This window comes from Monodon monoceros, unplaced genomic scaffold (genome assembly GCF_005190385.1).
Source record: "Monodon monoceros isolate NGI ecotype Baffin Bay Population unplaced genomic scaffold, NGI_Narwhal_1 Super_Scaffold_6, whole genome shotgun sequence".
In the NCBI taxonomy this organism is placed as follows: domain Eukaryota; kingdom Metazoa; phylum Chordata; class Mammalia; order Artiodactyla; family Monodontidae; genus Monodon; species Monodon monoceros.
Window position 1 is genome coordinate 87,176,031 of NW_021703783.1, and position 27,902 is coordinate 87,203,932.

Below are 27,902 nucleotides of genomic sequence, written 5' to 3' on the forward strand. Positions count from 1 at the left end.
AAAAAAAAAAAAAAAAAAAAAAAGATTTACAACCTCTGGCGAGGATGTGGAGAGACCAGAACCCTTGTGCATTGTTGCTGAGAGTGTAAAACGGTACAGTCACTAAAGACAAGAGTACGGCAGTTCCTGGAATAATTGCAAACAGCATTACCATATGATCCAGCAATCCCACTTCTTGGTATATAACCGAAAGAATGGAAAGCAGGGCCTCAGCAACATATTTGCACACCCTCGTTCCCAGCAGCTCTATTCACAACAGCCAAGAGGTGCCAGCAACCCAAGTGTCCATCGTCAGATGAACGGATAAACAAAATGTGGTCTATCTGTACAATGAATTATTTATTCAGCCTTCAAAAGGAAGAAAATCCTGTCACACGTTACAACATGGGGAACTTCGTGGACGTTATGTTAAGTGAAATAAGTCAGTCACAAAAAGACAAATACCCTATGATCCCACTTATAAGAGGTATCTAAAGCAGACCAATCACAGAAACAGAAAGTAGAATGATGGTTGCCAGGGGCTGGAGAGAAGCAGAAATGGAAAGTCTCTGCTCATTGGGAACAGAGTCTCAGTTTTGAGAAAGTTCGGGAGATCTGTTGCACAACAATGTGGATATACGAAACATAACTGAACCGTGCGCTTGAAAATGGTTAAGAAGAGAAATTTCATGTTTTGAGGGGTTTTTTTTTTTTAACCAAAATTAAAAGAAAAATTACAACCTGGATCTGCACTACATGGTCTCACTAAGCCTAAGTTTCCCTACCTATAAAATTAGGATGCTTAAAATGATTTCTTAAGCTAAGGTATGTCAAGTTCAATGCCGGCGCCTAATACCTGCACAATTAATGAAAGCAGGTCTGATTAACACCATTACCGTCAGCAGTCCTGCCTCCACCTTTCACGCTGTTCACGCCGTGATCAAGCTAGATGATGCACTGAGCTTTCTTGCTTCCATGATGTGCCCTCGATCTAGGATGCTCTAGCGCCTCCCCGCACCTCTCAAACTCTTCCCCATCTTTCAAGATACAAGACTACCTTCAGGGACTTCAGCTCCCTCATCTATAGAAAAGGGGTAATAAATGTGTCAACTTACAGGGTTGGACAGATTAAGTAAGATGACTCATGATTTAGAGCCTGGCATCCCGTAAGTAGTAGATATATATATCAGCAGTCATTATTAAATTACTATTATTATTATAAGAGAGTTTATAATAGGCTGAAGGCTCTGAATTTGAGGCCTTGAACCTGTTTTTTTCTTTCTGTACGCACCGTGTGGCTTATGGGATCTTAGTTTCCCTGACCAGGGATTGAACCCAGGCCCTCAGCAGTGAAAGCACAGAGTCCTAACCACTGGACCACCAGGGAATAACCGGCTTTGAACCTTACGTATTCTCAAAAGCTAGGCATCAGGTTTTTCCCTTCTGCTCTCACTTCTACTCCTCTTCAAGTAAGAACTGAAACAGTCTTTCCCTTACTGTTGAAAGCAAGGCTTTCAAAGATGCCCAATTCCCTCCACTGTTGAATGCGGGCACTGCCTTTATCCTCTCTTTCAATACAAGAAGGCAGAAAACCCGGGAATGTGGAGGTGAGCCACTAGCATCATCGTCTGGGCTGTGGTAGCAACTGTGTAACCTTAAGTAAGACCCTTTATATTTCCCTGCTTTAATTTCATCATCTTTAAAATGTGAGGGCTGCATGGGCTTCCCTGGTGGTGCAGTGGTTGGGAGTCCGCCTGCCGATGCAGGGGACACGGGTTTGTGCCCCGGTTCGGGAGGATCCCACGTGCCGCGGGGCGGCTGGGCCCGTGAGCCATGGCCGCTGAGCCTGCGCGTCCGGAGCCTGTGCTCCGCAACGGGAGAGGCCACAACGGTGAGAAGCCCGCATACCGCAAAAAAAAAAAAAAGTGAGGGTTGCATCTTTATTTGTTGTCATTGTTCTTAAGGGCACATTTTCAAAGGAAGTTTTACAAGAGGGCACAATAGATAAAGCAGATCAAGGCAGCCCTGCTTCGGGGTAAGCACAGCCAGGAGGCTGCCAGAGAAAGGGCCCCTTGCCATGGCCGTGGTGTGGAAGCCAGCCCAAGGCTGACCCCAAAGATCCCTGCCAGGTGAGAACCATGCCCTGTGCAGCCCCTCCTACATTGTATCAGTGAGTCTGTGTGACCAGTCGAACTTAGCAGAAGTAATGGTCTGTGACATCCAAGGCTAGATCATAAAAAAGACTGTGGTGTCTGCCTTGTTCTGCTGGATCACCACCTCTGGGGAAAGCTAGCTGCTACACCAGGGGAACACTCAAGCAGTCTTAAGGAAGTGAGGCCCCAGCTGGGCCAGTGTGCCAGCTTGGAAGCAGATGCTCCAGCCCCAATCGAGCCTATAGCTGATGCAGCCCCAGCAGATGTCTTAACTGCAACCTCAGGAGAGATCTGGAGCCTCAATCTCCAACTAAGCTGCTCTCAGATTCCCCATTTTCAGAAACTATGAGATAATAAATGCAGGTTGTTTTAAACTGCTAAGTTTTGGTAATAACTTGCCCTGAAGCAATAATTAATTAATACACTCAAGGAAGGTACCCGAAAGACCACACTGAGAGCTAGGGTTCCTGAAAATCACTGCAGAAGAAGTCCTACTAGGTACCTTCCAGTACAACATCCCCTAGTTCCAGGGCCTGACATTTAGCAAGGATATTTTAGTAGATTTACATCCTTTGAGGAGCCCCAAAGACAACATATGAACCTAATGAAATGCCGTAAGAGTATCTTTCAACAGCAACGTGATGTATGAAAAGATTGCGGGCAAACCCTTGCACTGTGGAGTGATTATGGAAAGACCTTGAAGGTGAAGTCAAAACAAAGAGGTAGATCAAAATTCTTGGAGGTTTGTTATGGGTCCAGAAAACGCAGGTAAGAGGTGTCAAGGTTCATAAACATAAAACCTAAAGCAAAACGGTAAACTCCCACTGAGCTGACAAACGCGGTCACAATCCAGCAGGCACTTTAGAACAACCCAACTTCTTTTTAAAGAACAGACAGATCCTTGCTTAGACCCACAGAGGAATGATTATCCTCATAAGGCTGCCACAGCCCCCAAGGTGAAAGATGACCTCCATATCGCGACTGTCACCCAGAAGCCTTCTGAGGTGAGGCATCTGCCAGGCACAGAATAAGGACTGCAGTTCTGAGCTGATGGGAACACGGGTCCCAGCAGCTCTAATTTATGAAGTGTCCAGCACAGTGGTTCAGAGCACAGGTTCTAGGAAGCAAATGGCCAAAGTTTAAATGTGAGAGCTCCACCTCTTCCAGACAGTGCGACTTTGCAATAATTATTTAACTTTTCTCAGCAGTAGTTTTCTAATCTATAAAAGGAAGAAAGTATGCTATGCAGATTAAATGAGATATTTTATGTAAGCTTTAGCATGGTGTCGCCTACACTTTCAGGGCTCAATACATGTTAACTTTTATTACTATTACGTTACTATTTCATTTTGAATGACGTTCAAAGCATGGAATAGAAGGAAAGAGATACTTCCTCAAGGGGTGGTCTGACATCAGACAGTACCATTCACCTGGCTTTTCATAATAACAATATCAACTGTTGCTGTTTTAATTCTTTGACGTTCTTCCCATTGAGGGATGGGATGTGTGCTCCTTCTCCCTTCAGACTGGGTGGGCTTTTGTGACTGTTTCAACTAACAGACTACACTGTCAACAAAAGTGACACTATGTGACTTCTGAGGCCAGGTCATTAAAAGTGCTTCTGGGGCTTCCCTGGTGGCGCAGTGGTTGAGAGTCCGCCTGCAGATGCAGGGGACGCGGGTTCGTGCCCCGGTCTGGAAAGATCCCACATGCCGCGGAGCGGCTGGGCCTGTGAGCCATGGCCGCTGAGCCTGCGCGTCCGGAGCCTGTGCTCCGCAACGGGAGAGGCCACAACAGTGAGAGGCCCACGTACCGCAAAAAAAAAAAAAAAGTGCCTCTGTTCTGCCTTGCTCACTGGGATACTTGTACTTAAAGCCATCGGCTGCCATGGAAGCAGGTGACTGTTCTGGAGCCGCCATGTAGTGAGGAAGCCCAAACTAGCCATAGAGGGAGACCACATGGAGAGACCCTGAGTCCACAACAGGGAAGAGAGATGCTGGGCCAGCGCCCATTGCTTCAGTCCTCACCATTCCAGCTGCAGCCACCAAGTAACTGTATGAGTACCCCACCCACCCCACCCCCCCCAGACCAGAACCACTCAGCTAAGCCCTTCTCAAATCCCTGACCCACAGAGACCAAGAGAGCTAATAAAATGACTGGCATTGTTTCAAGCCATTACGTTCTAGGTGATTTGTTAAGCAGCAATTGAGAACTGGAATATCCATAATAAGTCTATGTGAAACCCATACAAAGTCAGTTTCCCACCTGCTGTCTCATTCATTTCATCCTCACAATTGCATAGGGAAGAACACATTATTATTCTCATTTCATGATAATGAAATAGACTCCAAGAGGGTAACTGAATCGCCCAAGGTCACATGGCTAGTGAGTGGCAAAGTAAAGATTCCTGGTTAGAAATTCGGACTCCAGTTCAGTGATTTCTGTGCTGTACCATAAGCTGACTCCCAGAACAGACCAGAACGAGAAATGCAGCACACATCTGTACACACATAGGCAGAAGCGGAGATCAAAGAGGATCATCCTGTTCCAAGTCCCAAAGGCACAAAGAAACCAGCCCCTCACGGAAGCAGCATTGTCCTGGCAACAGATATGTGCAAGAATAAAACGGGCTGCTCCTTGAAGGCCACACCATTAGAAAACAACAAGAGGGCACAAGGACTGGCAAAGGCCCCTGATTTCTATCACCAAATATCTCAGCTGACAGCCCGGGCATCATCTCAGAAGGGTTTTCAGAAATACTTGTCATAGCCCAGAGAAGTTTCAGCACAACCAGATACAATGACAACGTCCTTGGTGACGAGGCCCTGTGCACTGACAGGGTGTCAGGACCAACTTCAGCACTTGCAACCACAAGTGCTCCCATGAAGGGAGGATTCTATTTTGACTCCACTGACTGACATTTCTCGTCTGCCTCTATGGCATTTTCCCCAAATTCTTTAAATATGCCAAGCGATGGAAACCGAGGAAGCACACTGCTAATGGGTATAAAGACAGCATCTCAGGGCACGCGTGCCCCCAGAGTAGACCACACTGAAATAAGATGCAAGCAGGTCAGGACTTTCTAATTCATCTATGAAACCTCGAACAGGACCTGGGGTTCATCACAGGTGAAGTCCACCAAAACATAACTTTTTAAGGGTCCAAGACATAACATAATCAAGACACACAAAGAGAAGATAAACAAATGGACAAAACCTAATTCTCAGGTGCAAAAGACTAAAAAATAAGTTATAGTAAAAATTAACAAGCTCGGGGTCTTTATCTCTCAAAGAGCACAAGGATAAAGTGAACCCCATCATTTATTTTCGTTGTCCCTTAAAGCAGTGGTTTCCAAACAGTTTCCACGATCCCAGAATCACTGGGATACATATTTTTAATACTTATATTTTGGGCCCTATTCTCAGAGATTCTCAATCAGTAGATTCTGTGGTGGGTCCCATGAAAATGCATGTTTGGTATATAACTCTAACGTATAACCGAGTTCAGTAACTACTCATTTGACAGAGAACATTCACCGTAACCATAATATCTCTTCTCTCTAGGAGCAAACCTCCAAAATGTTAACAAAGAACATGGCTTCTTTAAAGAAAATCTATCTTTTCCAGGCTCCCTTGCAGCTAGGTGGCAGCTAAAGGTAGCAGCTAAATGAAGTTTTGCCAATGTGTTCTAAAAGGAACTGACTGTGAAATTTCTGAGACATGTTCTTAAAGCAAGCTGATATGCCCCATCTTAACGCTGCTTCTTTCCTGCTAGCTGGAATGTGAATGACAGGGCTGAAGCTCTGAGAGTCATTAAAGACCATGAGATGACCTTGAGAATGCCAGTCATGCCAGCTGGGTGAAAGATAAAGGAAGCCTGCATCCAGGCATGAACATCCCTACACCAATAGCTCCAGACTTCTTACATGTAAACAGAAATAAGATGCAAAGCCACCATTAACTTGGGATTGTGTGATAAATCACAGTGAAATCAACTGCTAACCCAACTATGCTACTGTTTGCCTAAATTTCTAATATCCACTGTCACCTCTGAAATAGTTTGAGGCAGGATCTTGATTTTAATCCATAACTTACAAACGAAGAAGCCAACACACAGAAAAGTGATGTAACTTGCTCAGTGCCACATGGCCATCAAGGTATGGAGAGGGAACCAGAATTGGGCTCCTGTCTCCCACTTTGAAAGCCAGTGGTCTTTGCCCACACTATTTGGTGGGGCGCTCGGGACAGAAGCCCTCTTTAGAAATATCAATAGGATGTGTGTATCTCAGAAAGCTGAGCAGGGGAAGACAATGGCCACAGAGACTACAGCAGGAAGAGGAATCCTCTGTGTTCTCCCTCTGTTCCACTTGTGTCCTCCCATTTTTTCCTTTTCCTTTTCTATTTTTCACCTCCTTGATCGTAGTTGATGGTTTAAGTCAGCCTGAGTCATAATAATGTAAACACACTCGAAGAAAAGAAGTTCCTCCCTCTGGGCCAGCCAACACTCTAAACTGATGCCATGACCATAACCTGAGAGCACAGAATCTGTAAGAAATCAAACCAGCCTTCACCCAGGCAGGGAAAGAAGATCCCCAAATTAGGGGCCATCCCAGACCAGCCTAGACCAAGGGAATCTGTTAAAGTTGCTAAGTCCCCAAAGATGCAAAACAGAGATCTTCGATTACACAGGCCACTGGCAATGGTTGTGGAAGATTAAACGAGGCTGGGCCTGGCATGTAGTCAGAACCTAATTACAGGAATGAGATCACTAGGCAATTTAACCTAACTCCTGACTTATGCTCTCCTGCATGCACACCACGCCTTGCCGAACCTGTTGATTCTTTTCTTATATAAAAAGAAGCAAGAATGAAGAATTAAGCAGTTAAAAAATGACTAGCTCTCTACCCCTAACAGCCCCTCTAAGAATCCTGCAGGTAGATCACGCAGGCAACATAACATCTGAAGAAAGAGTCAGCCCGTCTGCATGCAATGGAGAATGATGCAGAATCCAGCCTCCTGCCTCAGTGATTCACTGAGATTCTTCCCCGTTTTTCCCCTTTAAAAACTGCCATGGCTGAGCAGAATCTTCAGAGTTGGTCTCAGGTCATGAGTCCACCTTCCCCCCAGATTGCCAGCTCTTCTGATCAAAGTACCTTTCCTTTCTACTGACACTTGCCTCTCAAATTATTGGCTTATGAGCAGCGAGCAGCCAAACCTGGATTTGGTAATAGTACGAATTTCTCTTTGTTTATAATCTCTTCCTCACTTCCCACCTCAAAACGTAAGAACCAGAAGAAAGGGAGTTTTGTCTCTTTTTCAATCCTTGTTATTTCCCAGCACAGAGAACACTGAGACCCATAATAGAGGCTCAGTAAATATTTGTTGGATGAATGATGACTATGCAGCACCCGCTTCCCTGCCCAGGTTCTCTGTGCTCGCCTGACCGACCAACTCACTGAGTTCTGAATCCTTTCCTGCTTGACAGCGCCTCGCTTCATATTTTTCCTACTCAGACATACACTCCTTGTTGGATGTCCTCCATCTACCTTCCTCCTCCTCTCCACCAGCCCACACTTCAACCGGGCTTGGGAATCCATGAGAAATCCTATTATCCTCAGGGGCTCCCCCTGACCATTCCAGTCTAAAATCTCCCTGACCACTGACCTTGCATAGAACTGAGTCTACATCACTCAATAAGCCCCATATCCCCTTATGGCATACTACACAGTATCACCAATATCACTAAAAACCACATTCACGTGGACAGCATCTTACAGTTTGCAAACTGTTTTCTCTTCAGGGTGTCTGAAGTCTAACATTCTGAGAATGTAGCCAGGAAATGGAATAAACCAGCAGCAGGTAATATCTGCATCTAACTAAAAATAACAAAAATTACCCGTAATTGAAAATATGCTATATACCAGACACTAATTGTGGCTTTACATGGCCATCCCATTTCCTTTCCACAAATACTGCAGGAAGCAGGTATTGTTTTCTAAAGTTTATTGATGAGACACATCTGAAGCTCAGAGAGGTTCGGTAACCTGTTCAAGCACTCACAACAGAAACCACCCGAGCTGGGAAATGAACTCAGGTTTGTCCGTCCCAGAAGGGCTTGCTCTTAACAGGGAGGTTCTAATTCCTCTCCACTGGGGACTGGAAGAAGCAGAAAATGAGTGTGTGTGTGTGTGTGTGCACACACGTGTGTGCACTTGCCCATGCAGCGCACACATAAGCATGGATGCGTGAACCGGGGGCGGGGTGAGGGGCAAGAGGGAGAGGCAGTGGGTAAGTTTTCCAAAGGACCAAAGAGTTACTAAGAAATACTCTAAAAGGGAGAAAATGATACAAAGCTATGAAAGTTCAAAGAACTGCTTTAGATAAGCAAGTCTCTGGTTCTGAATTACAGAAGCTGTGTATAAAGTGCGAATGAGGTCCAGGGGAACTGCCCAACAGGGCCTCAAGGCCAGGTGCACCATGCCTCCTGGAAGCTAAGTAACAGGGGCCCCCAGGATGACAGCTAGGCAGAGAAATCCTGAGAGTGTCAAAATGAGCTGCAAAGAAACAAGCAGCAGGTTCTGTGTGCTGCTCTTTATATCTCTGCAGGTGCAGGCCTCCTTATGCCCATTTTTCAGGTGGGGAAACTGAGGCTCAGAGGCTTAAAACGATTTGCCTGGCCATTCAGCAGAGTGAATGATCAAGCCAGATTCAGGCCCAGGCCTGAGCCAAGAATGCCAGCTCTCTCCAGGCCCCTGGCCACGCTTCCGGGTGGCATTTGCAAGGGGTGGGTGTGGGCCATGTGGGGACTGGGACCTTGGAAGGCTCTGGGTGCTCTTTACCTCGCACTTCTCCACGACCGGCTGCTGCCCACACTCGGAGCTGTTGCCTGCCACGATGCCGGCCCGAAGGTTCTCGCTATCGCCGGTGCCCTCCTCCATGGAGTAGGTCTTCGAGTGGTTGCCGCGCCGGTGGGCCGGGCCGTGGCCCTGGGCGAGGCTGAGCTGCCGGCGGAGCGCGCGGTTCTCCTCCTCCACCTCGCGCACGCGCACCTCCAGGCTCTCGCGCTCCCGCTGGCTGGATGCCGTGTACCGGGGGCTGTGAGGCTGGGACTCCAGCGGAGACAGAGACACCGGCTTCCCATCTGCGGGAAGAGAACGAGAACAGTTAAAGCCGAATAGAACTCCACGGGCCCCTACCCCTGCCCCAGACGTCCAGGGCTCCTTTTGCCGTCCCATTTAGAAGCAAAAGCGGGTGGAAAGTACGTTGTAAATAAACACGCATCCAGACTGAACTGCGAACAAAGTTGAGAACAGAATGACTTAACGTGGTGATGAAAAACATGCTGTTTAACTGTTTACAATAGCCAAGAGCTAAGTGTCCATCAACAGATGAGTGGATAAAGATGTGGGGTATATACACAATGGAATATTACTCAGCCATAAAAAGAATGAAATAATGCCATTTGCAGCAACATGGATGGACCTAGAGATTATCATACTAAGTGAAGTCAGACAGAGAAAGGCACATATCATATGATGTCACTTATATGTGGAATCTAAAATATGACACATATAAACTTATTTATGAAGCAGAAAGACACTCAGGGACATAGAAAACAAACTTATGGTTACCAAAGGGGATGGGGGGGTATAAATTAGCAGGAGTTCGCCACTGGCAGATTCAAACTACTATATATAAAATAAACAACAAGGTCCTACTGTATAGCATGGGGAACTATATTCAATATCCTGTAATAAACCATAATGGAAAAGAATATGAAAAAGAGTATGTATATATATGTATAACTGAATCACTTGCTGGACACCAGAAACTAATGCAACACTGTAAATCAACCATACTTCAATTAAGAAAAAAACTAACATGCTGTTTAGAGAAGACAATCACAATATAATTTTTCCTAATTAAATGCACTGTCTTCTTTTCCCTACTTGGCACATTTCCAGGTAGATATTCTTGTTAGCAATAAAACATGAATATGAAGTAGGAGGAGGAGAGAAAGGAGGAGAATGGGGGGAGAGTAGGAGGAAGTGGAGGAGAGGAAAAAAGAAGAGAAGGAATAAAGAAGTATTAATAATGATTAAGTTAATTTAGTTCTTCCTATGTGAACTCCTATTTATCCTTCAAAACCCAGTTTCAGAAGCATCACCTCCCAAGGGAAGCCTTCTTCAATTTGCAGATAAAATATCTATCAGCATATTCCAACAGCATTTCGTACACAGCACTAAGAAAAATATGTGCCTGTCACACTGGATTTGGTAAACTGTTTTACTAAATGTTTCCTATGAAGAATGGGTGTTCAACGAGGACAAAAACTGGCTCTTACTTATCTTTGTGGAAACATATCATAATATATGATAAATGCTGGAAGCGTGGATGCATGTGTCCATGACAAGAGAATAAAACAATTAAGTGCAAAAAGGAAGAAGAAAGTAGGAGCATAATCATGAAACTGAGGGCAGAAACAGTCTATTTAACAATCATACACAGAGAAGACAAGTAGGTCTCTCAAAGTCACACAATCAGAACCCAGTGGTATCAAAATTCGTACCCAGGTCTCTCTTATACCCGAGCCTGTACACACTCCCCTTAAATGCAGATTCATAAAAGGCTATATATAGAGCCACGGATTTAAAAACTATTAATGTAAAAACCTCATCTTCCAAGGATATTTAGCATAACTCCTTGTACACAGTAAGTGCTCAATGCATGCTTACTGTTGAGGAGCCCCAGGGACACAAGACACACCCAAAACTCTCCCTCCTCTCTTCTCATGCTGCAGAAATCCCAGGATCCAGCTACAATACAGCCGCCTCAGAGAAGACCAAGCAAAAATCACATCTCTAGAAAATTACCCTCTCTCAGCTTCCTGCTAAAAAAACACTTTTTCCACACTTGGAGTTTTTCTCCTTCCTGCCCAGACCCCACTGAGCTTGCAAACTGTCCCAGGGAGTCTCTGTGACTCACAAAACTTGAGGATCAAAGAATGTGATGAATTACACCCTGCGAGTTTCACCTGTGCTGCCTTACTGCGCCTGCCTCTGCCCAGGGCTCTTTGATATGTTTCTGGGTTTTCACAAACACGACTCCTTTTTTCCCTCTTAATCACCTCAGGGTTAAATGCCTGAGCTCCCAGGTCCTTTGCTATCAACACAGCAAATATGACTCGCTGAATTCCACTGCTCCGGACGACAGACCTAAGGCCAAGGCCGAGTGTGTGGAGATGTGAAATCACAGGTTGATTAGGGTTGCATTGTTACCAAGCTGGCTGATTACAAGCTGACCGGGGCTTTTGAAACCTGTCTCCTTGTTTGGTAAAACCAAATTAGTTCCACTGAGAATGAAAAAGAGAAGGGAGCAACAGCAATTGTGTTTTCTCAGCCAACACTGACCCTTCAAGCAGGGGTGGGGAGGACGATAATCTAGCTTCCATCAGTGGGCAGGGCAGTTAACGCTTTGCACCTGCTATGGCTCTGTGCAGGGGCTGGGCAGTTCACACTGACAATGTCTTGGGTTATCACAGCACAAGCAGGTGGCAATCGGTGTCCCCATTACAGATGAGGAAACTGAGCCTCTACAAGCTTAAGCCGTGCTCCCCTTGTGGCGACTGGAAACAAGGTCTCTGTGACTGCGTGTGGCCAAACTCCTGAATGTATGGCCCGAGTTGGAGGTACAGTTGCTCTGGGGCTTGAGGGGTCTTCTTCCTTCTGAAAGGACCTTGGCACTTTTGGGGAAGGAACCCAGGAAGCTCTGGAAGCCCACCAGGATCCCAGAAGCTCTGGAAAATATACAACAAATGGGAACTCTGAATTTGTTCTTTGGAGGAATTAAATGCTATGAGCTTTGGTTTTCCTTTCCCTGAAATGCAAGTAGAAACGCTAACCTTGCAAGGGTGATGGGGGAGGCTTAAGTAAGATACTGAAATACCAACCACTTGAACTCTCATTGGACGGTATTTGGTGTCGATTAGCTCCTGCAACCCCTGTCCCAGTCGTGGGGTAGGGGTGCAGACAGGTGATATTACGGGAAAGATGAGTTGATGATGTAAATTAGGGTGTTGAGCGCTGTCCATTTTCTGAACACGGGCTGTTCTCTGAGTGGCACGCGGGAGAAAGTGGCCAACAAACCTTCACTTACTTTGATATGTGGCATCTCTGAACCTTCTTTCCTTCAGCCTTAGGCAGGTCAAAGTTCACGCAGAGGCTAAATGGAGGAGCAGGCAGCCTTCCCATGGGGGTCCGGTCACTTCCTCTAGCTCCTCTCCCAAAAGCCCCCCAGTTTACTTATTTCTAATTCTTTGATGACGTGCTTATAAAGGCATAATTATGTAATCCCTAAGCAATCCTAATTCCAGGGTAGTGAGGGGGAAAATGCTCTCAGTATCCTGTGTCCATTTCCTGCTTTAGATCCCAACTGGTTTCGACCAAACTTAGCTCTCAGAGACTTGCAGGTGTTTTCTCTACCTTAAAACTCCACAGATTAGTCACCAATGAAGACACATAAAATAATAAAAGCCAGGCCTCAAGGAGGGGGAGCGGACGTTGGAAAAAGCCACATGCTGTACTGTGCCCGGTGCCTGGCATGTAAGAAGGGCTCAACAAACAGCAGAATCGGAACTGCTGGTTTGTGTGTTTGCAAGGTGCATCACCTTGAGCCGGCCCCTTCCTCTTTCTCTTCCTGAAAGGGAGTGTCCTGGAGATGGGCACCTCTCGGCTCTAACTTGCCGTGGGCTCGTGTACAGATGGACCCTGCACCTCTAACCCAGCCGACCCATCCAGTGCTGCATGGCTGGAAGTCAAGACAGCGGGGCCCGTTGCCCTGCCATGTTCACAGCTCATTCAGCCTTCCTACTGCTTTTGTTCCTGGACTACACATCTCTCTGGCTCCTGACCCCTTTTTTCCTAACCCTCTGGGGGGATGTAGTGGGGGCAGGGTTAGGACAGTGCAAGGCCTGCCGTCTTCGAAGTGGTCTGCACATCTCTTGTGATGGCTTCTGGGCCCTGGTCTCTCCCAGGAACGCTCCTCTTTCTTCGTGTCTAGGCCGTCATTATAAAGCCCATCACGTGGGACTGTATCGTCTATGGAAACCACTGAACCCACAGCAGTTACTTCTCAAACTGGCAGTACTGAAGCTTTTCCCTCCAATCCACCTTGGATAAAATGCTGGCCCAATACACATGCCTAATACATAGCTTACCCTACATGCAATTCTTCACGTGAATTCAACAAACCAGTCCATACCCTAGTCATCAAGACAAGCTCCACTGATCGCATGCCTGACACATGTCCAACTGCTCTCGACGTGCCTGCCCCCAACTTCCATACTTACCTTGTTGAAGACCAGTAACAGTTTGGGGGCTGTGATGGTTCATTCTATATGTCAACTTGACTGGGTCATGGGGTGTCCAGATACGGGGTCAAACTTATTCTGGGTGTTTGGGGATGAGATTAACATTTGAATCAGTAGAGTGGGTAAAGCTCATTGTCTTCCCTAATGTGGTGGGTCTCATCCAAACAGTCAAAGGCCTGAAGAGAACAAAAAGGCTGACCCTTCCCCACTAGGAAGGGAGAATTCCTCCTGCCTGACAACTTCTGAGCTGGGACATTGTTTTGTTTTCCCTGCCTTTGGACTTGAACTGAAACACTGGCTCTTCCTGGGTCTCGAGCCTGCCAACCTTCAACTAGAATTACATCATCGGTTCCCCTGGGTTTCCAGCTTGCAAACTGACCCTGCAGATATGAGACTTGACCATCTCTATAATTGCATGAGCCAATTATTTATCATAAATTTCTTTACACACACACACACACACACACACACACCCTGTTTGTCTGTCTGTCTGAACAACCCTGACTAGTACAGAGACCAACAACACTCTGTAGATCACACTGAGTACCACTGCCCAGTACCCAGCCTCTCTGTCCTCAGGGCCTGGCACGCTGCCTGCACTTAACAAGCATTTCAAGGAAGGATGAAGGGAAGGACTGGCATCTAGAGCTTAAAAAAAAAAAGGCATGAAAAAAATAGATCTAGCAAACCTTCAACTACCAGTTCACTGGAACTTTGAACAACCTGGGGGCTAGAGGCACAGATCCCCTACGCAGCTGAAAATCCACGTATAACTTTAGAGTTGGTCCTCTATGTCTGTGGTTCCACATCTGCTGATTCAACCAACTACAGATCATATAGTATACGTATTAATTGAAAAAAATCTGCATGTAGCGGACCCATGCAGTTCAAACCTGCGTTATTCAAGGATCAACTGTACTTACAAAGTGACTTCATTATAAGGTTAATTGCTGGGGGAAGAGGGAGAGATAACCAAGAAAAGCAAACAAATCAAATCTAGTCATAAAAGCATGGGATTTGGAATAAGAAAGAGCTGAGTTTGAATTACGGTTCTGCCACCTACTAATAATTAACCTTAGGCAAAGTACTTAACTTCTGTGACTCACTGTCCCCATATGTAAAATGGGAGACAGCGGGGTGTGTACATTATTACCTAGCAGCAGGCCTAATCAGAGTAGATACTCAAATTTCCCCTTCCCCCCCCCCCCCACCCCCCCCACCAAACCCAGAGGCAGGACACATAAAGACAACAGTGAATAGGATCCTTCATTTCTAAGCCCCCCTGACCTTTGCTTTTCTATTACCTTTCCTTCCAGGTTTCTTTTTTCTTTTTTCCCCCCAGATCTGCACTGTATTTGTACACAAGGTGCATCTCTGTCACATAATGCCTATATGTGTTGATCTACAGTTCAGCCCACTTTGAGTTTAAAATGTCAAACAAGACATTATTCAGAATCTCAGTTGGCAACATCTTCCTCCTCCCTCCCAAACTTCTCAACAAACATGAATTTATCATCAGATTTGAATCTCTGAATCCACTTGAGATGAATGCTCTGAATTAAGAATCAAAACAGCTAAGATTCAGAACAAAAAAGGTAAATTGAAAATCAACCTCCGTGCAGTACGGTGACAGAGATTAGGGACTTGGCATCCAAAACGTCCTAAGTGATGATCTGAATCAGTTTGTGTGCACTGACTCTCTCTGGAGTACTGGCATTTCACACTGTGATAGCCACCCCTGCAGACAGAACTGGGTGGGGGTGCTCATTAATGGAGGCAGGGACCCCAGCCCTGAGACCGCCATGTCGCGAGCTCATACCAGCCCCTTCCAGTGCTGACAGTCCTATATCTTTCTGGCCAAGGACACCACAATCCTGCACTCATGCCCAGATTTCAGGAAGGCTGTCCCCCTGCATCATTCTACCCACAATGAAAACATCGCATCCCTAACATTTATTCGGCAAAATCCCCCTATGTACAATCTGTCACCAAGGCCTGCCAATTCTCCTGATGTCTGAAGTCCTTCTCATTCTATTTCAAACATTCCATCTCAAACCCAGCCTTTTAATCTTATCCTAAAACAGGGGTATCAAACTTCTGTAAATGCCCGGAGAGTAAATATGTTTTACTCTGTAGGCCATGCTGTCTCTGATGCAAGGACTCGACTCTGGCTTTGCAGCACAAAAGCAGCCACAGAAATTCCTAACACACGAGCATGGCCGTGTTACAATAAAACTTTATTTACAAAAACAAGCGCTGGGCCAGATTTGGCCTGCAAGCCCTAGTTTGTGGATCTTTGTTCTAGAACATTGGTCTCCTCAGTTTGTCTCCCCACTTCCAATCTCTCTCTGTTCCTGCCAGCCTTACTCACAGGTGCCAGGGATGTGCTTAATGAAAACCCTATTCCCACCACATTGTGCAGTTTGACAATGTACAGAAGCTTCTCCATCTGCTTCAAGGTCATCTATAAAATCCAACAAACACTTGGTCACTTCCTATTGAGTACATGTCCAGTGCTTAGAGGCTGTGTCATCTCATTTTAATTTATACAACGCTTCTAATCGAGTGGGTGTTCTCACACTAACCCTATTTGACAAATGGAAAAAGAAAGAAAGAAAGAAATAGACACATGACTTAACCTGTTCAATGTCACCCCAGCAACAGACGGCAAAGGGAAAGACTTGAACTCAGGTTCATTGGCTCCAGATCAATTTCTCTATCTGCCCCAAATCACAATGTCTCCTATTTGCCCCTCTCCAAATATGTCCAATCTAGTTTATTGTTGCTTCTGCTTCATCTCCTGGTCCCTTAGCCAGTGGTTCTCAATCCTGGCTACCATTACAATCCCTTGGGAAACTTAAAAAAAAAAAAAAAATCCCAGATTAATTAGCTCAGAATCTCTGGAGGTTATGGTCTAGTTATGAGCATTTTAAAAAGCAGCCACCCGGGCTTCCCTGGTGGCGCAGTGGTTGAGAGTCCGCCTGCCGATGCAGGGGACACGGGTTCGTGCCCCGGTCCGGGAAGATCCCACATGCCGCGGAGCGGCTGGGCCCGTGAGCCATGGCCGCCGAGCCTGCGCGTCCGGAGCCTGTGCTCCGCAACGGGAGAGGCCACAACAGCTAGAGGCCCGCGTACCGCCAAAAAAAAAAAAAAAAAAAAAAAAAAAAAAAAAAAAAAAAAAACAAGCAGCCACCCTCCCGTGTTCTCATGTGTAGTCAAGACTGAGAAACCCTGGCTTAGGCATTTCCCCCAACCTCAGGCTGAGACACCATAAACACCATTTGCCCCTGTTTGCTCCTTAAGGCAAATTTAAGGAACAGGCTCTGATGCAAAGAGGTCTTAGCAGCACTGTCGCACTTAATTCCGGTACTGCCCTTGCTCCAGTCTCTACTGTATTCTTAGAATAGCTCCCATCGTGTAACCCAGGGCCTTCCTGATTTCCTATAACCTAGGCTGCCCGACATTCTAGCTCCTCCACGCTTGGGGCTGTTTTGCTGCTATCAATCCCCCTTCCTTCCAGGATGAGAGCTTTTCCCAAAGCAGGGTTCTACTATTGCAGTTGCCAGACCTGCCAGCTTCCCTGGTTCCAGACTCCGCCCTCTATGACCAAGATGTCACTCCATTCCAATGATTTACTCCAATTTCTCGCCTTCCACATAAGGCTGCATTCATTAAGTAAGCATTTTGTAATTCTAAAAAGCACAATGCCTTCCTTGCAGTCAACATAAAAACTTCACACTCTCCTTCAATGCATTTTGAAATTGCAAACTAAATTAAATATTGTGGCCAAAGTCATTTTAGAAAAATTTAGAAAACTCAGTTCAATCTTTAAAATCTCCCATTTAAAAACTGCTTTTAAATTGTGATCACTGGATCTCCACATGACAGCTGAGTCTACTCACACATCACAAGCTCAGCTGTCACTCTTGGTAGGTTACAGGTTCAGAGTAAGACACAGGTCTGGGTGGAGCTATTTTCCCAAGTTCCGAATTGTGGAACCAGATTTGCCCAGAGGAGGAAAAAGGGAGTGATGACACGAAAAGGCTGTTTGCTTGTTACGGGATAAACAGGGAACATTTTTACCCAAAAATGCCCCAGAGTCATTTCCTGGAATCATCTTTGGCAACCAAAGCAAACTTGAGTTCCAGCAAAGACCTTAGAGCATTTCTGGCAAAGACCAAACACAACAGAGCTCCCGGCATGCTTCTGAAAAGAATCAGCTACCAGCAGGCCAGGAAAAGAAGCCTAGATTTGTCTCATCATAATAGGGTAAAAGAAGTTTGACTTCTTTTCCTCCATGAAATTATTTTGCGGAACTTTGTCTTAAAGAGCTTCATTAAGTCAAGAAAATGAAGGCATTTTTAGCACCGATTTGCTGTATCCATAGCTGGGTTTTGGAGAGAAGCGCTTAAGGGTGTCCTAATAAGCCACGATGTCAGTGGTTTGCCCCTTGAAACTTCAGGATCAGTGATTTAAAAGCTTCAAATGTTTTTGGCCAAATATCCTAAGTTCTGAAAGCCTGAGGCAGTTGGTTCTCACAGCAAGAGTAACTGAATCTTTCCACTCCTAAATCTGGCCCATCTTACTTCTCTTTGATGTTCAAGGAATCTAAGCGTTAACAGAAAGACTTCGTTGGTAGCATTCAAATCGTCACTGAACAAGACAAAGGATAATGTATTTAGTGCTCTGTTTTTTAATATAATTGAATGGCGTGACAGCAGAGTTGAGCTCTTAGATCACCAGGTGCTTTAGAAACAACTATTGGAGGGAAGAATACAGTGCATTCCAGAAAATGTGATGTTTATTCCAATCTGGAGCATCAACCAGTGTGTGAGAGCCAAATAAATTCATATTCCAATCACCTTTGCTCACTCTCTGCCCTTACTGAGTTAACTTCAATCACTTTTTGCACAGCCTCAAAGACACCCAAGCTTCACTGGTGGACTCCAACGGCTGAGTTTGCGAAAGTGGTCTTTCCCCTCCCAGAGTCTCTTGAGACATATTCCATTCACCTGCAATAGTTGGAAACAGTTCCCTTTATTAGGAAAGACATCAAAACTAAAACGAGCAAGATGATTTTATCCTTTGTAAAATGTGAACTGGACATCCCCAAGTCACCAACATGGCCCTTGACTGTAGCATCAGACTCAGAAATATTCTAGAATTTCTCCTTCATTTTCTCTTCGGCAGCACTCAAGATATATGACTTCATATTTTTCCACTGATCTATTTTTTTAACCTTAGCAATATATGTTATTTTATATGAAATATTCATAGCCCTTATAAAATCCCACTAACACGTTCCAAGAGTGGCAAATCATGTATGTTGGGGAGAATCATATTTTACGGTAAATTTTTTTTTTTTTTTGCGGTACGCGGGCCTCTCACTGCTGTGGCCTCTCCCGTTGCGGAGCACAGGCTCCGGACGCTCAGGCTCAGCGGCCATGGCTCATGGGCCCAGCCGCTCCACGGCATGTGGGATCCTCCCGGACCGGGTCACAAACTGGCGTCCCCTGCATCGGCAGGCGGACTCTCAACCACTGCGCCGCCAGGGAAGCCCCGGTAAAAATTTTTTAATGAGGCTTGTTTTTCTTTGTTTTGTTTTGTTTTTGGTAACTAAAATCTTGTTCACATCAATAAAGCTACATGGGATGACTCTTTATCGAGGTTTTAAAATTTTACGTTCGTCGCACTAAGGATACTGAAAACTGTCCTTTTCTAAAAATGTGAACCCATGCTTTCCATAAGCCTCACATTGTCATACTTGGTGGCTATATTTATTTATCAAAAAACATTTAAAAAGAATTTTAAAAATTAAATTAAATAAAAAGAATTTTAATGGTGAGTTTTGACAACAATGTCTGGCTTGGATTACAGAGGGATGGAAGATTTCCATGGCAGGCGGCAGATGCTTCGGGACTCCAGACAAATCAGCAGAGCTCTGGCCCATCCATTCTGCTCCCTTCTCCTCCCCAGGGCTCCTAGATCGTCTCATTTCAGGGGGGAAGTGCCAGAGCGGAATTCAGATCCAGGGAAAAGAGTTAGGGACTCTTGCAAAAGGGACCCAAAAGAACGACTGCCTTGCATCCTGAGTGCCTCTTTCATTGGACTGTGTCAGACTTGAACGATGGCGCTCTGCTCATCTAGGGAGGAAGGGGGACCACCAAACAGTACCCTCAGGCTTGGAGATTCTGCTGCTTTTGGAGGATGGTACTTTCATGAATGTCCCAGGGGTAAAAGAGGAAAACTGAGTGCAAGGCATGACCAGGAGGCGAGAGGGTAGTCTTCGTGCTCTACGTCAGTGATGGTGGCCAGTGTGCTTATCCACCACCGTATCTGAAATTAGGCACGTGCCAATCTGAGCAAAAGCTCTCTTTCTCTGGGCTGCATTTAAGTGAGGATTAACATAGGCGAAGAATCCCTTCTCCCACTTCTGGTATTTCAGGAGGTCTCGTGTCAGTGAGGACTGGCTTGATTTGCACCCGATTTTGGGGGCCTTCTGACACACCTCATCTCCTCTACACTGAACTGGCTTTGAGACAAAGCCTCTGCCCTTTGTGCAAACCTCATGCAGGCTGCACTACATCAGGAGAACCCAGTTCTGGCCTGCAGTGTTCATGGTACAGTTAGACCTGATGAGATACTGAAAAAAAGGAGTTGGAAAGGAGATTAGAAGAAAGAGTTAACAAAGACAAGTAGGACACCTGATCTGCAGTAGTTAAAGTTAGTAATGGCTACGGAGCCAACCACCAGCACGAGTAGCTGCCATAAAGAATATTCCTACATATTTCAAAGAGAAGAGGAAGCAAGTGTTTTTGTGAATGTGGTTGATTCCTTCAATAGCATCCCCTTCCTGTAAACTGCCACGTCACCGAAATCAATGTTACCATCCTCGGCTCAATTGTAAATGAAAAACAAGAGAAAACAACCAAAAGCCTGACTGAACATGCTCTTGCCTATAAATGACTGCTCTCTTTTTCTCTCCTTTTCCTTTCTTCACAGTCTCCAACCCCCCCCCACCCCTTATCAGCTTGACTTACTTAAAATTATATTCCAATTGCCATGAGCATCTATATGGAAACAAAATTTTAAGAAAGAAGAAGAAAAGAAAAACCCTTATCATCCTTTTTTCACCCCTTCCTGACAAATCCAAACCATCCCTTGGGAGGAAATCAGAAATGAAGAATGAGGTTTTATCAGGATAGACTCAGGGCAGAGGGGTAGACAGAAGATTTTTATCAGGAGCTCAGCTTGACAGAAATAGCATTTTTCAGGATGGGCACTTGGCAAAGATAAGACATTACCAAGAACAAGATAGATGTTTGGGTAAAATATCGTGCTAATACCTATTAAGCAAAACCTGCCATCTCTACTTTTGACAGATGGTTATTTTCTTCCAAGTCCTCCTCCAGGGATGATGAAGATTTTTCTATAAGGTGCTTCCAACCTTATCACAGAAGCAAAAAGAATAAAACTAAGGACCCTCAACTCAGCTCCACTGTTAAGGCAAACCCAGGATTTTCCTCAGCAAGTTGAAAGGAAGCATGGGCTTGGGTACAGGGGGGACTTAGAGAGGACCCAAGGGATGCCTGGATGGTGATGCTCCAGTACAGACCCCAATTCCTGGCCCTGAAGAGAAGAGTCCCTTGCAGGCCAGAGGCCCACCTGAGGCTGTACTAATGGGACTGACCTCAGAGGCCGTGTCAAGACATCAGAACAGATCTGTCAAGAGGAAACACTTATTCAAGGCTTTCTAGAGTTTCTGGAACTGCTCTTGAAGTCTCCTGCACTTTCTGACTCCATCTTCTGGCCCTGAAGAGCACCTCCGAGAACCATCCAGTATTCACCATCCAGTATTTCCAAAGCCTTTACACACGGCAGCCCTATGCTAAGATCCTGGCTGGCATGACCAGCAATTGGAATAAGCATTAAGTATTTGTGCCATTCCCTTTGCAGGACTTATCACCTGGTGAATGATCACTGCTTCTCCAACATCTGGTTAAAAATTCCCTTCGAGAAACCCTTCTCCAATCTGCCCAGGGTGGGATGGCCACTCCACTCCTCTCCCCATAACTGGATTTCCTGTAACCTCCCACCATGGATCTAAGGTGATGGCTCTTACTACGTTTGTAGCAGCTGTTCATGCAAACTGCTTGGCACTGGGACTTGCATCCCTTCAGCACCTGTTCGGGGCAGATGCTGTGCCAGGGAAGGCAGGGACCACGTTGAGCCACTTCTGTTTCCCGAGAGTCCAGCACCAGGTCTGTAAGCAATGAGCATTCTTATGTGTCCCCAACTCGGAAAGAGACGATGACTCAAGAGTTACGTGATGTCCTCACATCCAAACAACAGCCCTTCCTAAACCTTCCGCTCCCCCTTCAGCCAACGGCATCACTGTTGTTCCCAATGCACAGGTCAAAAACCTAGGGCTCGGGCTTCCCTGGTGGCGCAGTGGTTGAGAGTCCGCCTGCCAATGCAGGGGACGCGGGTTCGTGCCTCGGTCCGGGAGGATCCCACATGTCGCGGAGCGGCTGGGCCCGTGAGCCACGGCCGCTGAGCCTGCGCGTCCGGAGCCTGTGCTCCGCAGCGGGAGAGGCCACAACAGTGAGAGGCCCACGTACGCAAAAAACAAAAAACAAAAACCAAAAAACCACCTAGGGCTCATCCTTGAATCTCTTCCCTCACCTCCCACGTACGCTGCGCTAGCAATATATCTGAATGTTGGCTCTGCCTTCAAAGTATACCCTGAATCCAAACTCGCACACCACCACGCCAGCCCAGGTCCCACCATTTCCCACCTGGACTCATGCAACAGCCACCTACCAGGCCACCCGGCTTCAGTCTGCTCACCACTCAGAAGCCAGATGACACTTAAAAATGGTCCTCAGACCCCACCACCATCCTGCTCAAACCATCCCTCGGACGGCTTCCCATCAAACTAAACACAAAACTCAAACACCTTACCATGGGTTACATGGCCCAACAAAACCTTGACCGGGGTTATCTTTCTGACCTTAGAATGTTCCTCCATTCCCTCTGCAGCCACCACACTGGCCTTCCAGATGTTCTCGAATATACCAACCACTGTCCCACACCCTGGGGCCTCTGCACTTGCTGCTGGCTTCCACGATCTGAATTGGGAAACCTGCTTGAGTACCAATCCTCAGAGAAGAATCTGTACACCAGTCTCTGAAAACCCATCCCTGCCCGTCCAGCAGCCCTGGTCTCTGTCACTCCTTCTCTGGTACTTCTTCTCCACTGCACACATTAAACTACTCTCCCCAAGGAGACATTTCTTTGTTTTCTTCTTGTTTGTCTGTCTCCAGCCCTAGAATACAAGTTCCGCGGTGGAAGCGTCTTTTCTGGATCTGTCTCATCCACCATTATATCTCCAGGGTCTAGAACCAGCTACATAATACGCACGCAGTCAAGGTCCTAAATGACCAAGGCAAGGAATACAAGCAATTACTAGCACAGTTCAATGACGGGAATTGGGTTTCGAATGAGGATGACAACTACAGCTCCCTTACTGGCCACGCATGTTGGCTGAGTGAGTTTCACACATTACCTTATTTAAGTCCCACATCTCTGAGGTGGGTTTTATTGTCTCGATTTTAAAGAAGCAGAAGCTCACTGAGCTAAAGTAACTTGCCAAGACGTTCTGCAAACAAAGGAAAGGGCTTGAACTGATACCCCCCTTCCCCCCAGAAACCCTGTTTTCATTCCACCTTCTGTCTCTAAATAGCTCTCTGAAGGAAATAAAGGTTGCATTCCCACGGGACAAGTGGGGACACCCTGCATGTAGTACACTTACAAGATAGACAAGTAGCAGGACAGTTTCAATAAGGATCAAGAAAGTAAGGAACTTTCTGCAAAAAGGTGAATAAGAGAAGAGTTCGAAAAAAACCTTTTCTAACAGCCCAATGAACTGTGCTCAGGCACAGCTAGAACGCGTGAGGCTGACAAAGCGACCCAAATACACTATCAGGTGTCCCAGAGGGCAAGCGCACACCGGATAAAGAAAAGGAAAAGCAGGGAGGAGGAAAGTTCCTGATATCTTGATCTAGACATCCCGGGTGCCCTGTCTTGCAGTCTTCTTGTGTCCTTTCACCATCAGCTTTATTTTATTTTACTTTTTAAAACTGAAGTACAGCTGATTTACAATGCTGCATTCATTTCTGCGGTACAGCAAAGTGATTTCCTTATTTATTTTCATTTTGGATCATCTGTCCATTGGTGAAAGTGGGGTGTTAAACTCCCCTACTATGATTTTGTTACTGTGGATTTCCCCTTTTGTGGCTGTTAGCATTTGCCTTATGTATTGAGGTGCTCCTGTGTTGGGTGCATAAATATTTACAATTTTATACCTTCGTCTTGGATTGATCCTTTGATCATTATGTAGTGCTCCCCTTTGTCTCCTGTAATAGTCTTTATTTTAAACTCTATTTTGTCTGATATGAGAATTGCTACTCCAGCTTTCTTTTGATTTCCAATTGCATGGAATATCTTTTTCCATCCCCTCACTTTCAGTCTGTATGTGTCCCTAGGCCTGAAGTGGGTCTCTTGTAGACAGCATATAGATGGGTCTTGTTTTTCTATCCATTCAGCCAGTCTATGTCTTTTGGTTGGATCATTTAATCCATTTACATTTAAGGTAGTTATCGATATGTGTGCTATCACCATTTTCTTAGTTGTTTTGGGTTTGTTACTGTAGGTCTTTTCCTTCTCTTGTGTTTCCTGCCTAGAGAAGTTCCTTTAGCATTTGTTGTAAAGCTGGTTTGGTAGTGTTGAATTCTCTTAGCTTTTGCTTGTCTGTAAAGGTTTTAATTTCTCTGTCAAATCTGAATGAGCTCCTTGCTGGGTAGAGTAATCTTGATTGTAGGTTTTTCCCTTTCATCAGTTTAAATATGTCCTTCCACTCCATTCTTGCTTGCAGCATTTCTGCTGGAAGATCAGCTGTTAACCATATGGGGATTCCCTTGTATGTTATTTGTTGTTTTTCCCTTGCTACTTTTAATATTTTTTCTTTGTATTTAATTTTTGATAGTTTGATTAATATGTGTGTTTCTCCTTGGATTTATCCTGTATGCGATTCTCTGTGCTTCCTGGACTTGATTGACTATTTCCTTTCCCACATTAAGGAAGCTGTCAACTATAATCTCTTCAAGTATTTTCTCAGTCCCTTTCTTTTTTTCTTCTTTTTCTGGGACCCCTATAATTCGAATGTTGGTGCATTTAATCTTATCTCAGAGATTTCTAACTGTCCTCAATTCTTTTCATTCTTTTTTCTTTATTCTGCTCTGCAGTAGTTATTTCCACTATTTTATTTTCCAGGTCACTTATTTGTTCTTCTGCCTCAGTTATTCTGCTATTGATTCCTTCTAGAGAATTTTTAATTTCATTTATTGTGTTGTTCATCATTGTTTGCTGTTTAGTTCTTCTAGGTCCCTGTTAAATGTTTCTTTTATTTTCTCCATTCTGTTTCCAAGACTTTTGATCATCTTTACTATCATTTCTCTGAATTCTCTTTCAGGTAGACTGCCCATTTCCTGTTTATTTGCTAGGTCTGGTGGGATTTTATCTTGCTCCTTCATCTGCTGTGTGTTTCTCTGTCTTCTCATTTTACTTAATTTACTGTGCTTGGGGTCTTCTTTTTAGAGGCTGCAGGTTCATAGTTCCCGTTGTTTTTGGTATCTGTCCCCAGTGGCTAAGGTTGGTTCAGTGGGTTGTGTAGGCTTCCTGGTGGAGGGGACTAGTGCCTGTGTTCTGGTGGATGAGGGTGGATCTGGTCCTTCTGGTGGGCAGGACCGTGTCCGGTGTTGTGTTTTGGGATGTCTGTGAACTTATTATGATTTTAGGCAGCCTCTCTGCTAATGAGTGGGGTTGTGCTCCAGCCTTGCTAGTTGTTTGGCATGGGGTGTCCAGCACTGGAGCTTGCTGGTCGTTGAGTGGAGCTGGGTCTTAGCGTTGAGATGGAGATCTCTGGGAGAGCTTTCGCCATTTGATATTACGTGGGGCTGGGAGGTCTCTGGTGGACCAATGTCCTGAACTCGGCTCTTCCCCCTCAGAAGCACAGGCCTGACACACGGCCGGAACATCAAGATCCTGTCAACCACACAGCTCAGAAGAATAGCGAGCAAAAAATAAATAAATAAAATAAAACAGAATTATTAAAATTAACAAAAGGAAAGAAGAGAGCAACCAAACCAAAAAAACAAATCCACCAATGATAACAAGTGCTAAAAACTCTACTAAAAAAAAAAAACCACGGACAGAGCCCTAAGACAAATGGTAAAAGCAAAGCTATACAGACAAAATCACACAAAGAAGCATATACATACACACTCACAAAAAGAGAAAAATGAAAAAAAATCTATATATTAAAAAAAAGGAGAAAGAGAGCCACCAAATCAATAAACAAATCTACCAATGATAATAAACTCTAAATACTAAACTAAGATAAACACAAAACCAGAAACAACTTAGATGCAGAAAGCAAACCGCAAGTCTACAGTTGCTCCCCAAGTCCACAGCCTCAATTCTGGGATTATTCGTTGTCTATTCAGGTATTCCAGAGATGCAGGGTACATCAAGTTGACTGTTGAGATTTGATCCACTGCTCCTGAGGCTGCTGGAGAGATTTCCTTTTGTCTTCTTTGTTCACACAGGTCCTGGGGTTCAGCTTTGGCTTTGGACCCGCCTCTGCATGTAGGTTGCCTGAGGGTGTCTTTTGGGAAGTCTGAGGTCTTCTGTCAGCGTTCAGTAGGTGTTCTGTAGGAGTTGTTCCACGTGTAGATGTATTTCTGATGTATTTGTGGGGAGGAAGGTGATCTCCACGTCTTACTCCTCTGCCATCTTGAAGGTCTCCCTCTTGCGTCCTTTTAAAAGAATGCCAGCCATGGGTCGCCTAAGCCTGAGAGCTACTGCAGGGTGAAACTAAGGCCATTATTTGTGGAGCTGTAAGCAATCCCACTGCTGCAAACAGAGATGGATCTATTCTGCCTTCCGTAGCCTATAAAACAGAAAGGAGGTGAGGGCAGAGGAAAGATGCACACATGATAATAAAAGGGGTCAGGAAGACTCAGCTGCCAGGCTCAGGCCAGACAGGAGACAGGAAGAATGGTGGGAATCAAAACCTTTGTCTGCAATCACCAGAGTATTCAGAGACTGGTTGGAAGCAGCAGTACCCAGGGGGGGCCTAGAAATGGTTAACTCACAGTTACTCTCTGGATGAGTAGCTCAGCTGCTCATCAATAGAATCTCCAGCTGATAATTATTAAGTGAAACTCAGGGCTCGTATTTGCATATGTAAAGAACGCTTCCCTCCAAAGCCACAATGGGAGGGAGAAGCACTTCCTGACTGTGCAGCCCTGGGGAGATTTGGGTAGGGTGGGGCTCCAGCCTGCTTTGCATGTGCTTCTCCACACTCATCAAGCCAGATATTCAGCAAAAATAAACCCCACATCCCAAAATACGCCATTTGTCCAAATCCCCAGCTAAGAGACCTTTCTCTCCAGCTCTGGCAAGGATGCATTCTACCATGATACGTGTCTCATAAGGCCTGTGATTATCCAGTCTGGAACACGTGGGCATGCACACACACACGCCTGGATTGTTTTACTGGATGATGGCGCAGGTATTCGTTTCTCCAAAAAGAAGGCTTCCATCCTCCGCACATATTTGACACTTTTCAATCTTTGCACCTGTCGATTAAGAAGCTTTAGCCCAGAAGAAGCAAGAAGGAAATGCAAATGGCATCAAATTCCAAGTATCTGATGGCTTATCTCTGTTATGACATTTATCTTGGCTTGTGAGAAGGAAAGAAGTTACTGAGCTTGTCTCTCCTCCCATAGGAAAGGATGCCACACAGGGAAAAGCCTTCGCTCCCAGGAGTAGAGAGATGATCCTGTCCTTAGCATGGCTTGAAATACCAGGGACTTTAAAAGACCAATGTCATTTGTAGGCGCTAGGACATGCCTGTAATAAGGAAGCTGCCAGGACTGTCTAAATTTACAGGGTGTCTAAGACTATACCCATGACATTCCAAAGACAGAAACAGACAATGGGATGAAAAACAATATAAACGATGAATTCTGGGTCTCTTCATCCTTGGTTAAGTCCATGATCCTCTTGGGGTCTCAATGCCCTCATCTATAAAATGGGAGTGAAGATTATGCTGGAACCCTCTTACATGGCACCATCAGGGTATGTACGTACTAACAACATTTTATTTTAATTTACGACCTATATACGTGCCTTCATTTGACAGCCTTCTGGTATGAGGCTAAGGCGTCTTCCGTAAGAGCATGCCCAGGGTGTGCAATTCTACATTGCCTTTCTGCTTCACGTGCTGAGACCGCAAAGAAATTGCCAATTGCTTTTGGTTTGGGTATCTTTAAAATG

At 45.3% G+C, this 27,902-nt stretch overlaps 1 protein-coding gene across 1 annotated transcript in view; it reads right to left on the reverse strand.

The window, feature by feature from the left end:
- LARGE1 (LARGE xylosyl- and glucuronyltransferase 1) overlaps window positions 1-27,902 on the reverse strand; it is a 590,826-nt gene that overhangs the window by 308,307 nt on the left and 254,617 nt on the right. Inside the window, exon 3 of the mRNA XM_029205397.1 lies at window positions 8,971-9,272. Within this exon, the coding sequence (XP_029061230.1) occupies window positions 8,971-9,272 (302 nt within the window). The remainder of the gene's footprint in view (window positions 1-8,970; window positions 9,273-27,902) is intronic.